Here is a 16763-nt window from a genome sequence, read left to right on the forward strand (position 1 = left end):
CCTAATTTACTATTTTACCTCTACAACAAATTATTTGATAATTTTGAGTTCAATTTGCATTATCTCATAAAATATTTAACAATTAATATGAATGAAAAACAATAAACAATAGAATAATTAATAATTAATATGAATACAAATTATAAAAAATAAAAATAATTTATTAAATTCAAAATAATATTGAAAATACTAGATCATATTGGATTAGTTGGTCTTCTATTTGACCAGAGATGTAGATAAAAAATTAGAATGAAATGAATCTTCGGTCTCACTTGGTGTAGTGGGCATAGTGCAGAAAACTCATTTTGGTGATTTAAATTATGGATTCATAAGTAGACCGTCACGGTTCCTCTTCAACTTATAACTCTAATAGCTACCGCTATACCCAATATTGTCAAGTTGTTACCTAACCTTGAATCATGGCGGAAACTGAGAAAACACAACAAAAGGAAAGAACCGAAACTTTCGAATTTGCTAGAACTGTTTATTGAATTCCAAGGCCTGATAAACTTGTTCACCAGAAACATATACGTGAGCTGCTTTACGAAGATAGGTGAAATTTTGTTTGGGAAGTGTTGCTACCCGGATTGGCCGAGGGCAACAAGGTAAAAACACTCCTGGGTTATGAATGCTGGCCGAAGGCTTTGAGGGGTTCAGAGGAGGTGTGCCGAGGCCGAGAACCGTAGGCCGAGGCATATCATCTCTTCTCGGCCTCGGCAGATCATCTCTGAGTACTGTAGAAGCCATTGGCTGTCGGTTAAGTGGTGTGGTGAAATCCCTGGTAATCTGAGGTTCTGTAAAACAGTAGATGTTAGAGGCCTCGAGTGAGAACCCGAGACAAAGGCTCCAACAGTCAAGTTAGTACTAGGGTTGAAGAGAGGGATGTGGTGCAGAGACAGGGCTCTGAAGAGGGTGTTCATATGCACTAGGCTCCGGGAGGTAAGGTCATTCACTTAAATTTTGATTTAGAGTTAGTATTCAAGGATCTTTTACGTTGAGGGGGTACCCCATATTTATACTTGAATTTCATGGAGGTTGGTGGAGATGAACACCCCGATGAGCTCCGCGCGAGGGCGGTGAGGTTCGCGCGAGAAGCAGGGACGCTGGGGCACTCTGCTATTGACTCCGTACGAGAGGAGCAGGGTAACCCCCGCCGTGCTGGACTGTGATACCCTACATCAGGAAGCTTTAAAGGAGTGGCCTATGACGCCGATGACATCTAGACAAAGATCATAGTCGATTAAGCGATTCTGCCTTATACTGCATTCATGAAACCTTCCAGAAATTTCAACGCGTTTGGGATGAAATTGTTCTATATCCTAACAGTGAAAAGGAAGCAAAACGTTGTAAGCGAACGGGGCAAACAAGCGGATCATCTAAACATTATAGAATTGTTGTCCTCCAAAGAAGAGGAGAGTCATCTAGTGGAACGGAAAAGGAATATTCTGGTGACGCAGCATATGAATCCTGTTTTCTTGGGAGGAAGTATGAAAAAGAGAATAGTAGAACTGTTGTCTTTAGGAACCGAGTGTTTCTGTAATTTGGCTTGGCAAGACGACTCTTGCCGATGATTTCGTCGGCACGATCAAACGTTACCTCCACTTTATGGTTCAATCAAGTGTTATAGGTTTCACTTTCTAGTTTATAAAGCTTCACTCCACTCATTTGTCGATTCCCATGTTCGATTTCGTTGGCACAATCAAACCCCACCTACATATTTTTTTCGTTAATGGGAAAAGGGTTTTTGATTTCCATGAATGGATACGTTGTATTGCTTGGAATTTTGCAACAATAATAGTAAAACTAAGAAAAAGAGCAGGATAAACGGCTTTGGGCTGCTACAGGAGCTTCGATCGGGTTGCCATCATTAAATTGTCGTTGTGTCAAGAGGAATACGGGATTGAACAATGTTTATCTCTGAATTAGAACCTGATTTAAATTGGGAGTATAATATGTCATTTTGAAAATATGGAAGATATTTTGAACTTTCCGTCAGGTCTGGAACGTGCTTGACCAATTCAGTGACTAGCCCGCGTTTTAGCAATTTAGATCCAAAATTTTGTTTCATATCCTCTAATCAGACCATAAATTCTGACTTTGTGCTGATTGACCATTCTCCCAAAAAAATATCAAAGGCCACCTAAAACTTATTCCCTTAAAATAGGTCAATCCCTAAGATAGTTACTGTATGGGTATATCGGATGATCACACAATAGATATAATCGGCTACACACGATCCATGTCAGCTAACATACTTTGATACATTGTGAAATTTTAATCATTGGGTTGAACAGGATAAAAATACCATCCAATTATACATTTGAATAGAATTCAAGAAGCAACATTTACATTCAAATGGGATTTAACACGACATTCAAACTAGGTTTAGCAAGGGATTTAGAAAATGAAAAAAGTCATATTCAATAATATATCCGAATGGGTTTTAATATGGAATATGCCTTCACATTGGAATGAATTCAACGTAAATAATGGATTGAATGGGCAATGGAGTAAAATGGGTTTAAGATGATTTGCCTGAAAAGGAATCTATACGTTAAAAAGTTCTGATTTAACTTTTATGTGCTGGACGTGAAACCAACATAGGCCATAACTTTTTGGGAAAAGTACGAATAGGCCCATTGCAGAAATCTGAACACGAGGCCAGCTCATACAGAATTTACAATGACTCTCAAATTCAACTTTTGAAATTATAAGATCGATTCCCACGCCATGTAAGCGTCACACTTCTACCTATGCTTTTCCTGTGAGGTGGCAATCCAACTCGGATTACATGTCACAATAACATTTATTTAAAATTTTATTTTGAAATTTACCCTTAAATTGTAAAGACTAAAATGACCTTGTTAGGGCCTACGACCATTGTTCTCTCACACTCTCAACTCTCTTCTCTTCGACTGCTTCTCCAACTGCAACTTTCGTTCTCTCACACTTTCAACTCTCTTCTCTTCGACTGCTTTCTGCAACTGCAATTGCAAGTTCTCCTCCCCAGCGTCGTTTGTCTTTCTCACCCTCATTTTCTCCTCCCTCGCTCCCCCTCAGTCTCCCCAGCGGCGCTCCTTTCCATCTTCAAGCTTCGTCTTCTTAGACAAGCGTTAGCAGAGGACAACTCCAAAGTTTCCTTCTTTCTCCGTCAAATTAAGTTTTTTAGGAACAAAACCCTAGTTTCCATGGCTTCCAAGAAGAAGGCGTCCGAAGGTATCGCTCTATTGTCCATGTACAATGACGAAGATGAGGACATGGAGGATCTCGACAAAGAAGAAGAAGGAGAAGATGTATAAAACAAAGAAGGTGCGGTTGTTTCTGCATCTGCCCCTGAAGCTGCTGCTACTCCTCAGTATGAAGCTTCCCTTCCCAATGATAATTCGACCCCCCAAAGCGACAGGGCTGCAGCATGGACGTCGCAACAACCCCAAATGTCACTTCCACACTCACCGTTGTAGCAGGTTCCACCTCCACAGCATGCTAATCTTTCGGATGGTCAGGGAATGAAAAAAGGGTCTTTGGAAATCATTGATTATGCCCAATACGAAAACGCTATGTCTCCCGAAGTTGAGGTATTTGGTTCCTCAATATTTATAACCACAGGTAGCTTTTAACTTGATTATTTGTTTAATTGAGAACTGAATCATTGGTAAAGAGATCGTTGAGAAATTTAATTTGTAGAAATTTATTTATATTCATGAATTCACCCACTTGAGGTTAGAGCATAAATCATATATGCAATTGTAGAATTGAGCTCCATTTATAGGTTGTGATGTTAATTTGTTCCAATAAGAAGTTTAGGATAACTCCTTTTATTTACTTATTGAACTATATTCCTTTTATTTTGTCCTAGTTCAATTATTTTTGAAACCTTTAGATGGTAAAGTATCATCCATGGTTCTATTTACATTGATCCAAAAGTGTTCAGTTTATAATCTATAATTCTATGTATTGAAGAATTTTAATTTACACCAAAAATCAATCCAACTGATCAAATTAACCAACTACAATAATGATTCATTTTGAACCACTATTTTCAAAACCATACCAAACCGAAAAAACCAGAAACTGGTCACTTGACCAGTTCCGCTTTCCTCCAAAACGTTTTTTCCCCCAACCTAGAGGACACAACAAACCTGGAAGACACAAAGAATTTTAAGGGTCCATGCTAGTAAATGGAGGTTGATCCGTTAAAAGTCAAACTACTTTTAGAACCATCAACCTGGAGAACACAACAAACCTATAATTACACAAAATATTCTAAAATATGTGGTCAACCAAATTCAATCATCCACCAAAATCTGGTAAGCAACAATTGTATGCTTGCAAAAATTCCTCATTATGCTTAGACTCATATGGGATCAGATAAATAGGACCATGCATAAAAATGATTGTCTATAGCTAATACAGATTTTGGAGTTAATAAAGTCGTATCTCTTCTCCAAACAACCTCAGTCATAGTCCAAAAAACAAACTAAGATATTCCTTTGTTGTCAAATGATATTGTTTTTTTTTATGGCTTTTGCATGCCTTTATATTTAAAATTGTTATTTTAATTTCATCTTGATAAAGTTTTACCAAGTTAGATGATGCTTACCAGGTTGACACATTTGGCCCCATCTCTACCAATGGGCTATTAAGATATATATATATTTTTATAAATAAAACAAAATTCATTTGAGAAAAGAATACCTTAGAAATGTGATAAAGCATCACCCAAATAAGAAATAAACCCAAGAGCCCCACAATTATTCCACTGGTCTTATACTAATACTCCTAGAACCGAATGGAAAAATCTGATAATCTTTTCTCCAAAAAACCTCCATCACAGTCCGATAATACAAACCAATGTATTATTTGATTGTCAAAAGATATCGTTTATTTCCAAAGACTTTTGGATGTCTTTACATTAAAATTTGTCATTTTAACTCCATCTTGGTAAAATTTTACCAAGTTAGGTGATGGTTACCAGGTTGGCACATTTGGCACCTTATTTGCCAAGGGGCCATTAAGATTTGTTTTTTTTTTTTTTTGTTGAAGAATAAGATAAAATTTATTATGAAAAATAATACATTAGGATGGTGATAATCCATAAAGAATTTCAAAAGCCCAACATTGATCTCATAGATCCCATACTAATACCCGTAGAACCGAATGACAAAATCTTATCATCTTTTCTCTAAACAACCTCTATCACATTCCAAAAAACAAACCAAAATAATCCTTTAGTGTCATAAGATATTACTTCTTTTGTATAACTTTTGCATGCCTTTATATTTCAAATTGTCATTTTAATTCTATCATCGTAAAGTTTTACCAAGTTAGATGATGCTTATCAGGTTGGCACATTTGGTATCGTCTCTGCCAATGGGCCATTAAGATATATATTTTTTTAAATAAGATAAAATTCATTTGAAAAAATAATACTTTAGGAAGGTGATAAAGCATCATCCAAAGAGGAAATAAACCCATGTGCCACACAATCATCCCACTGGTCTCATACTAATACCCCTAGAACCGAATGGCAAAATCTTATAATATTTTGTCCAAACAACCTCTATCACAATCCAATAACACAAACCAAGGTATTATTTTAATGTCAAATGATATTGGCTGTTTGTAATGGCTTTCGGACGTCTTTATATTAAAATTTGTCATTTTAACTCCATCTTGGTAAATTTTTACCAAGTTAGGTGATGCTTACCAGATTGGCACATTTGACGCCTTATTTGCTAAGGGGCCATTAAGATATTTTTTTTTTTTTTTGTTGAAGAATAATATAAAATTTATTATGAAAAATAATACATTAGGATGGTGATAATCCATAAAGAATTCCAAAAGCCCAACATTGATCTCATAGATCCTATACTAATACCCGTAAAATCGAATGACTGAATTTTATCATATTTTCTCTAAACAACCTTTATCACAGTCCAAAAAACAAACCAAAATATTCATTTATTGTCACATGATATTGTTTATTTTCTATGGCTTTTGTGTGTCTTTATATTTCAATTTTTCATTTTAATTCTATCATGGTAAAGTTTTACCAAGTTAGATGATGCTTATCAGGTTGACACATTTGATTCCGTCTCTACCAATAGGCCATTAAAATATCTTTTTTTTTTAATAAGATAAATTTCATTTGAAAAAATAATACCTTAGGAAGGTGATAAAGCATCCTCCAAAGAGGAAATAAGCCCAAGAGCCCCAGAATCATCCCACTGGTCCCATATTATTATTTATAGATTCATTCCACTTTTTTCATCACTTGCTTCCCCTTTTTATTTATTATCACAATCTCTCTAAAGTGTATTGCCTTTAGAGACATGTCCTTCCCCCGTCACCTCCTCCCCCCACCCCTTTTCAATCGTTGTAATCCCTCATGGATATTCACTCCCAACTTTAAAACAACAAGCTCACCAGAGTTGCTGGTCCCATCTTCTCCCCCCCCCCCCCCCCCTACCTTACCCTATCTGAGTTCAAAGCAATTTAATTAATTGAAATATTTTGATTCATTTTGCAGTTTGATATAATATTTATATGGTTTGTCATGTTGACAAATCATTTATTGAGATGTACATCTCCTCCCCTTACCTTTTGTAATTTGATTTAATATTTTTAGGTAATGATTTAAATGTGAATTACTACACATATTGGTGTCAATTACACTTCCATCATGTTATCACAATTTCCTTAAATGTGATAAAATATTAGTATTTATACATTCAAATTTGTGGCAAAAATTAAGCCCAAGCCTGACCCTTGGACTAGTCTACTCAGGCCCACACACCAACGCCAATGTATGGCCTATGCTCGAAAGCCATTCTTAGTTGAACCACAAATATCACCATTGCATGTAGAAACTTTATTCTGTGCCCGCTTGGAAGGGATGAAGTGCACTAGCTTCTACCACTTCGAATAAGCCCTACTTGGTGAAAATTTCAGAGAGCCCAAACCGTATGCTTTGAAGATATACTTGAAACCAATTTAGGTAAATCTTCAATTCAGCCTCCTAAAATGGGCCCTTGGTATCTCTTTGGGATGACTGAAGTGCTATTGCTCTTGGCTTTCCAAGGTGCACCCCACAAAAACGGCCTATAAGCTATGTAGGTGTGGATATGAATAGATATTCACAAACTATTTGAGTTGGAATGGTGAAAAGCTTAATTTGACTTTATTTAAATTGAGTTTCGATCTAAGCTTAAGGCCTAATATACAAGCTCATTTGTTAGTCGAGTCAGACACAAGCTCAATAAAGTGTAGTTTGTGAAACTTGCAAGCCTAATTGAACTTATATATGATTTTTTTAGGAAGGTTGCCTCACTTCTAAGCACAAGCTGAGTCAAGCTCGAGCCTATGAGTTTTTGGGTTGAGTCAAATTAAAGCACAGGCTCAAGCTCAAACTCAAGTCTTGTATTTTCTAGTGATTAGAGCGTGAATAACTATATATTTTGGAATGACAATTTTCCCCATCCTCCCCAACCTGATAAAGATAGGATGGAGATTGCTATGGTGGGGGCAGGGACAGGGAGTGAAGCCTATCGCCCCAACATTGATTATACATAATGAATATTATTTATATCAAATATATATTCTTACATATAATATTATTTATATATTATATATATACCAAAATTCAAAATGACTCAAAATATTATTTATATTTAAAAATTTTAAGTGAATCTATTTTTTCAAAAAGTACTTTTAATTAAAACAAGTTCATAGATTTGGGCCCCCATTGGGAACTATTCATAATTGGGGATTGAGGATGGTGATAACTTTTGTAGGTGTTTGGCATCAGTGTTGAGAACATCACACCATTTTCTCATAAAAATGATGATTGGCATATGGAGTTGTATGCACCTATTTTTTGCTTGGAATTGGTATTGCCACATGGGCATTTTTTGATAAAATAACATTGATTTTGTTTGGTACCAGTGTTGGCATCATCATTTTCAACGTTGATCTATATTACCCAACATCCAAAATGATGCCACATCATTGCACCGCCAACAATAACGTGTCGTTTTTTTGGAAAACATTGAATCTGGTGTTGTTGTAAACCACATTCCCGATCTCCAAAGCGTGGTTTAGAGCAACGCTTTATTTTTTCCTAAAAAACTATTACCAAACACGAGGGCATTGTTTATAATATTGCATTCTCTCGGTGGCACCTACATGGTGCCATTTTCTTATAAAACGACATAGATGCCAAACATCACTTTTGTCCATAATAGGAATCGGGTTTAGGAAAAGGGGTTTGTTTCAAAATTGGGTTGGGATGGAGAATGCACGTCCGAACCAAGTTTGGATCTCCTGTCCACAAGAACTTTGCCCATGTTAGTCACAGCCATACATAGAGAATATCTCATCCTCTACATAGTATTATACAGTGGGAGATGTTCTCAATTCAGGGGGATAGTGTATTGTGGGTAGGCGTGGATAGAGTTATCGTGGGAGTAGATCCTGAGTCGTCCGAACCCGCCTCCCATTGCCATTCCTACCATATACCACACTGCTTGACCACCTAAAATCCACCCCAAAAGCAATGTTTTTTTTTTGGTAATAAAATCAATGTTTGGTGAAAATTTCGGAGAGCCCAAATGGACTGTCAGTCAAATCATTCATGTAGTCTACCCGAAGCGACTTCTGAGTAGCTGAAACAGCTCTACGAACAGCTCATAAGCCATATTTGGCGTTAATAGGCTATTACTCATTAATAGGCTAAGCTAGTAGCTGAACCAGCAGTTTTCCCTTTCAATCGTTTCGCTCTCATCGTATTCGCCCATTGGGTATAATAGGTTTGCGCCGACGGCGGGTTACAGAGAGCGGCACAAAAGTATACTTGGGGGTCTGCTACTTGTCGCCATGCCTACAGTTAGCGTCGGAAGGGATCGCCTCTTCGAAGCTTTGGGAAGAACTTACAGTAAGCTCTTGAGTTACTACTTGTCAGTGCTTCAATTTTAGTTACTAGAATTCGACTCACTGCTCCCATTTTCTCGTTCTCATTTTCTCAAATTTCAGCCCAAGAAGAGTTCGAAGAACTATGCTTTGATTTTGGGATCGAGCTCGACGATGTCGTAAGCATTTTATAACTTCATATGCCTAACTGCAGTTCTTTTTGTATTTCACTAATTTGGACAACTTCTCTTTTGTCTTTTGATTTCTGCTAGTAAAATTCCAAGAGCATGCTACGATGCCAGCCTAATTAACAAGTTCGAATTGGACTTAAGCAAAGAAGAGTAGAATATGGGGCTAGTTCCAGGAACCCAGACCTCCAATATGCAGTAAAACCAGAATAGTTCATTACTGTGAAAACAAGCAAATTGACAAATCGCATTCACCGCATATTTTCCTTCCCTAAAATTAGCAACCAACATAATTTCGTAGTTGATAGTTGATTGACATTAACATAGTTGACTACAATGCCCACACTCAAATCATGGACCTAAAACCTCGCCACCCTTATTTTCAATACTGTAGTTGAATGAGAATTACATGACACATACACGGGAGCTAGAACCTGATGCATGTTCAGGAGTCCGAATTGGCGCAACAAGAAACAAAGAGTAGGACACGGGTATAGAAAAGTATAATTAATCTATTAAAAGAGGGAAAATGATATTTTTGTTGAATTTAAACATTATAAGGCTATAGAAAAAGGTCTAAAAGATTATCTTTGTCATTACCAGGAAAATGACATTCTTTGTGTATATTGGCTGTTCATCTATGCTGAATAAGCAAAGAGAAAAACAAAATATCACAAAGAAAGTGTCCTTAAAGAATTAACTGTAAGAAAAGTATCCTTAAAGATTCCATGGTAATAGACAGATGACAAACAAGGCATTTAATGTTTTTCAGTTTTCCACCTCAGCATTTAGTTATTGTCTAGATAATAGTTACTTTACAGTTAGTGGTTATTGTCTGGTTGCTGTAACTAATTTGTCATCATGTATAACTGTTCTTTGTTCAAGTTAATGAGTAACTTTTTGAGTTGAACTGCAATATATTCTGAGTTGGTATCAGAGCATTGACCTAATTCACAGATTTCAATGGTTAAAGGAAACTCAACTACCACAAGTACAGTTGCTGCCGCTCCAGTCAATTATACCACTTCCTATCCTTCAAACATGGGTAATATTGCTCATTTTCTTCCCATTAAATTAAATGGGAACACTTTCAATCTCTGGAAGGCACAGTTTATGCCTATTTTTTGACTTCATCAATTGATGGGGTATGTGGATGGTTCAGTCAAATGTCCACCACCGTTTTGATAGGCCCCCAGTTAACCTTACGTATGCTAGGAGAAAGAAAAGGCAGCATAAGGGGGAGATGATTAGGCATGGTGCATTTATGGAGGAGGTCAGAAGGGAATAGGAAGAGTCTTGGGGCATTTATAGCTATGTCAGTTATGAATAAGAAGAGTTTTTGGGCATTTATAACTAGGCCAGCTGGGCATTTATAGAGGGAGTCAGTTATGCTACCAGAAGAGTATAAGAAGGGGCTTTGGGGGATGGGGGGTGAGATGTTTTTTCTTTGAGTGAAGAATATTGTGAGTGCTTGGGAGAGCCGGCGGTCTCTCGAAGAACCGACCAACTGTTAATGTTTTCTGCTGAATGAATACTAGTTTCTTTGTTGTTGTTTGAGTGTGTGAACGCTGCTGTAAGTCTGTGAATTGCGTGTCAAATTTATGGGTTATATCACGTTTATTGGTGACTCAAGTGATAGTGATAGTGCATCCAACATCACTTCGAGTATCAACCCAAAATATAGTGTGGCAACAAAATGATCAAATGGTTCTTGGTTGGATCATTGCAACTCTTATAGAATCCACCATGGCTCATGTGGTGAGTTGCAACACATCTTATGAATCATGGCAGAAACTTACATGCACTAATTCTTCATCCTCCAGAGTACAGGTTCAACAACTTCGTTTCCAACCAGCCAATCTCAAAAGAGAAACCTCTAGTTGTACTGAATATATTCAAGCTATTCGTACAACTGCAGATAATCTGACTGCAATTGACAAGCCACTTAGTGATGAAAATCTTATTCTCTCCACTCTAGGAGGGATTGGCTCAGAGTATGATGACTTCGCAACTTCAGTTTCAACCCATACTGACATACTTACATTTGATGATTTTTGTGGTATGCTCATAAGTCAGGAGATTCGACAAAATGACATGCGAACTCCAACTGATCTTCTTACTGTATCTATGAATGCTGCAACTAAAACTCAACAAGGGAGTGGAACCAATAACTCTAGGCGGAGTTTAGAATGCAAGAGGCGTAAGCTTCCCGAACACAAGGAGGCTTACGCATCATTAAGAGGAGGGGGGATCTCATTTATTCTTTATTTTTAATAAAAATCTTTTATATTAAGAAGACTAAAGATGCATACCATTAGTTGAAAGGGGGGGGGGTTGGTCTTGTCAAAGGGTTAGGGGGCAAACCACTTTCTTTCTCCTTATCTTTTATTCCCTTCCCTTCCCTTTTCTTTTATTTTCCTTTCTTTCCTTTCTTTTTATTTATTTTTGTCTTTTTGTATAAGATGTGCATGAGGCGTACACCTCTAGCATGCCTCAATGCTCATGAACAAAGCGTATGAGGCGCCTCAGAGGTGTTAGCGCCTCTGGCATATGCCTTAGGGCGTTTTGGGAGCGCCTCGCCTGGAGGTGAGCCTCCAAGTGTATGCCTCCCACGCCTTTTAAAACACTGCTAAGAACAGAGGTAAATCACCACAAGGTAATTCTTACTATTAGCCAAATTATAATCATTTTGGATCTCCAAATATGAATAGGGGTCAAGGGCGTGACACCACTAACAAGAATGGAAAGGGAAATTATGATGGTTACTTCCCACGTCGTATATTCTGTCAACTTTGTAGGCAGCCCGGGCACGTTGTTTTGCATTGCCCTCAATGCTATAACCAAGCCTTCTTAGGTGATATGCAATCCAATTTGGCCACTGCTCATTACAATTCCTTCAGTCATGTCTGGTATCCTGATTCCGGAGCCTCCAATCATCTTATTGCAGACATGAATAATCTTTCTATTCATTCAGAATATCAAGGCCCCGAACAAATTTTTGTCGGTAATAATGGTGCAGGTTTGAAGATATCTCATTTTGGTTCCTCTGAATTTTATTATTCTCATCATCATTTTCTTATGAAGGACATTCTCTTGGTTCCTGAAATCAAGAAAAATCTTTTATTTGTCCATCAATTTACTCACGACAATAATGTGTGTTTTGAATTTCATCAAACTTATTTTGTGATTGAGGATTGGGAGATGGAGAAGGAACTAGCTCATGGCCCGAGTAAGAATGGTCTTTATAAGCTTTCAGTAGACAAAATCACACAATCATCATCAAATAAATCTGCTATGACAGGAGAATGTGTTAATCTTCAACATTGGCACTGTCGACTTGGTCATGCATCAACTAATACAATCAAACGTGTTCTTAATCATCATCATTTACCATATGTAGATAAGTGTGATTGTTCTCTTTGTGGATGACTATTCTAAATACTCATGGATTTATCCTCTTTGTCGTAAATCTGATGTGACTCCTGTCTTCATTACCTTTAAAAAATTGGTAGGAAACTATTTTAATTGTAAGATCAAAGGAGTCCAATTGGACTGGGGAGGGGAGTATTAGACTCTGTCCAACTATTTGGTTGATAATGGTATATTACACAGGGTTTCTTGCCCTCAGACCCATGAACAGAATGGGGCTGTAGAGCGTAAACATCGTTATGTGGTTGAAACAGGTTTAGCACTCCTACAACAAGTCTCCATGTCTTCTATTTTCTGGAGTTATGCCTTCAAAACAGTAGTTTATATTGTCAATTGGTTGCCTACACTGTTACTGCATTACATCTCACCATATGAGAAGTTCTTCTCTGCGATTCCAGATTACAATTTCTCAAGACCTTTGGTTGCATTGTTTATCCATGGTTGAGACCATATAACAAGAATAAATTGGATGCCTGCTCCCTTGCATGTCTTTTTTCAAGATACAACCCTTCACATAAGGGTTATTTGTGTTATCATCTATCCTCAAAACGCATGTATATCTCTCGACATGCAATTTTTGATGAATACTCTTTTCCTTGTGCAAGAGCATCACATCCTAGTGGTTTTCTTACACCAATAGATTCGGGTTTTTTTATCTTTCCTATATCCAATCCAGCTACTACACTTCACTTCTTCAATATTCTTCATCTATTCTTCATCAACATAGAGATACATCTCCATATTCCTCATTTCATGATGATCAGCCCTTGACAAGCACATCTCCCTCTTCTGCTGATTTAGTGCCATCTATAGCACCACCAGCACCACCACCTCGACATCACATGGTTACCTGTTCCCATGATGGGACTTGGCGTCCTAAAGTTATATTCTTGGGTGCTTGCACTACTTAAGAAGCTGAACCCACTTGTTTTACACAAGCTGCCAAGGATCCTAAGTGGTGTCAAGCCATGATTGATGAATTTAATTCCTTTATAAAAAATGGAACTTGGGTCTTAGTTCCACCAAGCCCCGGGCAGAATGTGGTTGGTTGCCATTGGGTTTTCAAAATTAAACGTCACTCCCTGATGGGAGTGTTGAATGCTATAAAGCACACTTGGTGACTAAGGGCTTTCACCAACACGCTGGAGTTGATTTCAAAGAAACTTTTAGCCCCGTTGTGAAACCTACAACCATTCGAGTAATTCTCTCACTTGCCATTTCTTCTAATTGGACAATTTGACAGTTAGACGTTTCTATTGCTTTCTTACATGGATATTTAGAGGAAGAGGTTTTTATGACACAACCCTCGGGATTTGTTGATTCTCATAACCCATCTCATGTGTGTCTCCTCAAACGCTCATTATATGGTTTGAAACAAGCCCCCCAAGCTTGGTTTCAATGCCTTAGTGGCTTCTTGCTTGGACATGGATTTGTTGGCTCCATAACTGATTCTTCCTTATTCTTTTACAGAAATGACAATCTCATCATTTATTTTCTGGTATATGTTGATGATTTACTGGTTGTTGGCAATACCAATGATGCAGTCCAACATCTCATTAACTTATTAGCATCCACCTTTCCTTTATGTGACCTGGGCAATTTGCATTGTTTTCTTGGTGTTGAAGTCTCATACAACTCCAAAGGTATTATTCTTCATCAACGTAAATACATCTTGGATATTCTTACATGATCTAAGATGCTAGAATCCAAAGGAGTATCTACACCCATGTCTCCATCAACTACACTCTCTGCTACATCTGGTTCTGCTCTTCCAGATCTATCTACTTTTAGGAGCATTTGTTGGTATGTTGCAATACTTAACGATTACCCGTCCCGATATTGCCTTTGTGGTTAATTAGGTCTCACAATTCATGCACAGATCCACTACAGAACATTGGACTGCTATAAAAAGGTTGCTTCGCTATCTTAAGGCCACCTCGACATTTGGGCTCCAGTTTCAACCTTCCTCTACTCTCCAACTCTCTGCTTATTTGGATGCGGATTGGGCTAGCAACCCTAATGACCGCAAATCCACCACTGGTTATGCTATTTTTCTCGGGCCCAATCTTACTTCCTGGGCTTCTCGTAAGTAATGCACCATTGCCAAATCTTCTACTGAAGCGGAATACCGCTTTCTTGCCATCGCAGCAGCTGAGTTAACATGGATTTAATCTTTGCTTGGTGAATTGGGTATATTTCTCCCTGCGACTCCCATTTTGTGGTGTGATAATGTGGGGGCCACCTACCTGATTGCTAATCCTATCTTCTACTCTAGAACCAAACATTTAAATGTGGATTTTCATTTTGTTCGTGACAAGGTGGCCAGTCATAATTTGGATGTCAGGTATCTTTACAGTTAGTGGTTATTGTAACTAATTTGTCATCATGTATAATCGTTCTTTGTTCAAGTTAATGAGTAACTTTTTGAGTTGAACTGCAATCAATTCTGAGTCATGGAACATTAGGGTCTGACGCAACACAGATCCTTCATCCATTTAGGAGAGTCCATGCACCGCTGCCTTGGTCTTGATCCACGATGAAATTTGGAAATCTTTCTTACAAGGAGCAGACTTGTGTTTTGTACAGAAACTTCATCTACCCAGGGGAGCAGGGGAGTCCATGCAATACTGTCTCAAACTTGATCCACAATGAAATTTGGGAATCTTTCTTGCAAGTATTAGGTTTCCCAGGTAGTCCTCTACTGGTGGATTAGTCCTATGGGCAAGAACCTTTGGCTTTCACTTGATTATGTAATTATGTTGCTTAATAATTTGTTGTTCTAGTATGGTATAAGGCTGGATCATTACATTCATATCAGCAGTAATTTCTGTTGGTCAGTTTTGAGCTATAACATTGTATCCAGACTTTATACTTTGAGGAGAGAGCTTCAAGAGGCAATCATATTGATTGACACTCCATGGTACAGCTGCAGCCATAGAAGCACCCAATCCCCAACTGAGAATTCCCATTCAGATTGATGCTTGTCTTTTTATTGTAACATATTTGCTTGAGCAACATGTAAATCATCTTTTCAGAAGCTGCAAGACACAATCCCTACCTTGTAAATCCCAATTCCCAATTGAGACAATGCAATTTCTGATTCACGAATGTAATATGTAGTTAGATGTGGGGTTAGTTTTGTTGCTGAGATGTAAGTAGTATTATACCACCCTTATGATAGGGGCAAGAAAAATTGATTGTAAACTGTGTATTTTGTAACATGAACAGTTCCTTAAAAAAATTCTAGTTAATACAGTGTCCTTATCACAAACAGCTGGCTGCGACGTCAATTGTTTTTCCAAGGCACCAAGCTGAGGCTAAGTGTGTGTGTGTGTGGGGAGGGTGCCTAGGTGCCTCCTTGAATTGTAGTGACTTTTTTTGCTGGCTCATGTGTTTTTCAGGATCTAACTTATGGGAGGACGATTGGTAGAGGAAGCCTAGTGGATGGTCTCTACATTCTCGACAACAAAGCTGGTCTCTCGGTGTCATCCTCAGAGTCACATAGTCAATCAAATAAGAGTCAAATTTTCTTATGGCATAGTCGTTTAGGTCTTGTTTCTTTCGACATAATAAAATGTTTGTTTCCAGTTTTATTTAAGTCATGTTCAGTGTCAGAGTTCATGTGTCAAATGTGTCAGTTGAGCAAACTTTTCACTCAAGCAATAAAAGATCAAATGTTCCTTTTCATGTTGTGTATTCTGATGTATGGGGGCCTACCAATGTACTCTCCGAGGGCGAATATAAGTACTTTATTACATTGATCGATGATTACTCTCGCTATACATGGGTAATTCCTATGCGTAGTAGAGACGAAGTTCCGAAGATAGTGAAAGACTTCCAGAGGATGGTGTTTACACAGTTCCATGTTGAAATACAGATCTTCCAATCTAATAATGTGAAAGAATACTTCTATGGGGAGCTCAATGAGTTCTTCGCCTCCCACGGATCTATTCATAGGAGCTCATGCGCCAGAACACCACAACAAAATGGTGTTGCAGAAAGGAAAAACATACACCTTCTTGAGGTAGCTCGCGGGATGATGTTACACATGAATGTCCCAAAAAGGTTTTGGGTGGATGCTATACTTGCAGCTGCGTATGTCATCAACCGCATGCCCTCTAGAGTACTGAACTACATGGCCTCTCATCAGTTGTTGTACCCTCAGTCTCCTTTATTTTTCATCTCCATGAGAGTCTTTGGTTGTCGGGCCTTTGTCCATGATTTGTCTCCATCCCGAGG

At 38.0% G+C, this 16763-nt stretch overlaps 1 protein-coding gene and 1 long non-coding RNA gene across 6 annotated transcripts in view; both read left to right on the forward strand.

Moving 5' to 3' along the window:
* Nucleotides 1–633: 633 nt before the first annotated feature.
* LOC148863447 (uncharacterized) lies at nt 634–1664 on the forward strand. Its single transcript, XR_016110689.1, has 2 exons — nt 634–939; nt 1035–1664. It is a non-coding gene; the product is annotated as an uncharacterized LOC148863447 (long non-coding RNA).
* Nucleotides 1665–8413: 6749 nt separating this feature from the next.
* Nucleotides 8414–16763, forward strand: part of LOC148863448 (phenylalanine--tRNA ligase beta subunit, cytoplasmic-like) — an 89932-nt gene continuing 81582 nt past the window's right edge. For all 5 annotated transcript variants that reach the window (XM_088978018.1, XM_088978020.1, XM_088978021.1 and 2 more), the window contains exons 1-2: nt 8414–8932; nt 9031–9086. In XM_088978018.1, coding sequence (XP_088834144.1) covers nt 8875–8932; nt 9031–9086 — 114 coding nt within the window. In that variant the 5' untranslated portion in view covers nt 8414–8874. The remainder of the gene's footprint in view (nt 8933–9030; nt 9087–16763) is intronic.

Source organism: Nelumbo lutea, chromosome 3 (assembly GCF_056320005.1).
Source record: "Nelumbo lutea isolate HS-2025 chromosome 3, American lotus-T2T, whole genome shotgun sequence".
Taxonomy (NCBI): domain Eukaryota; kingdom Viridiplantae; phylum Streptophyta; class Magnoliopsida; order Proteales; family Nelumbonaceae; genus Nelumbo; species Nelumbo lutea.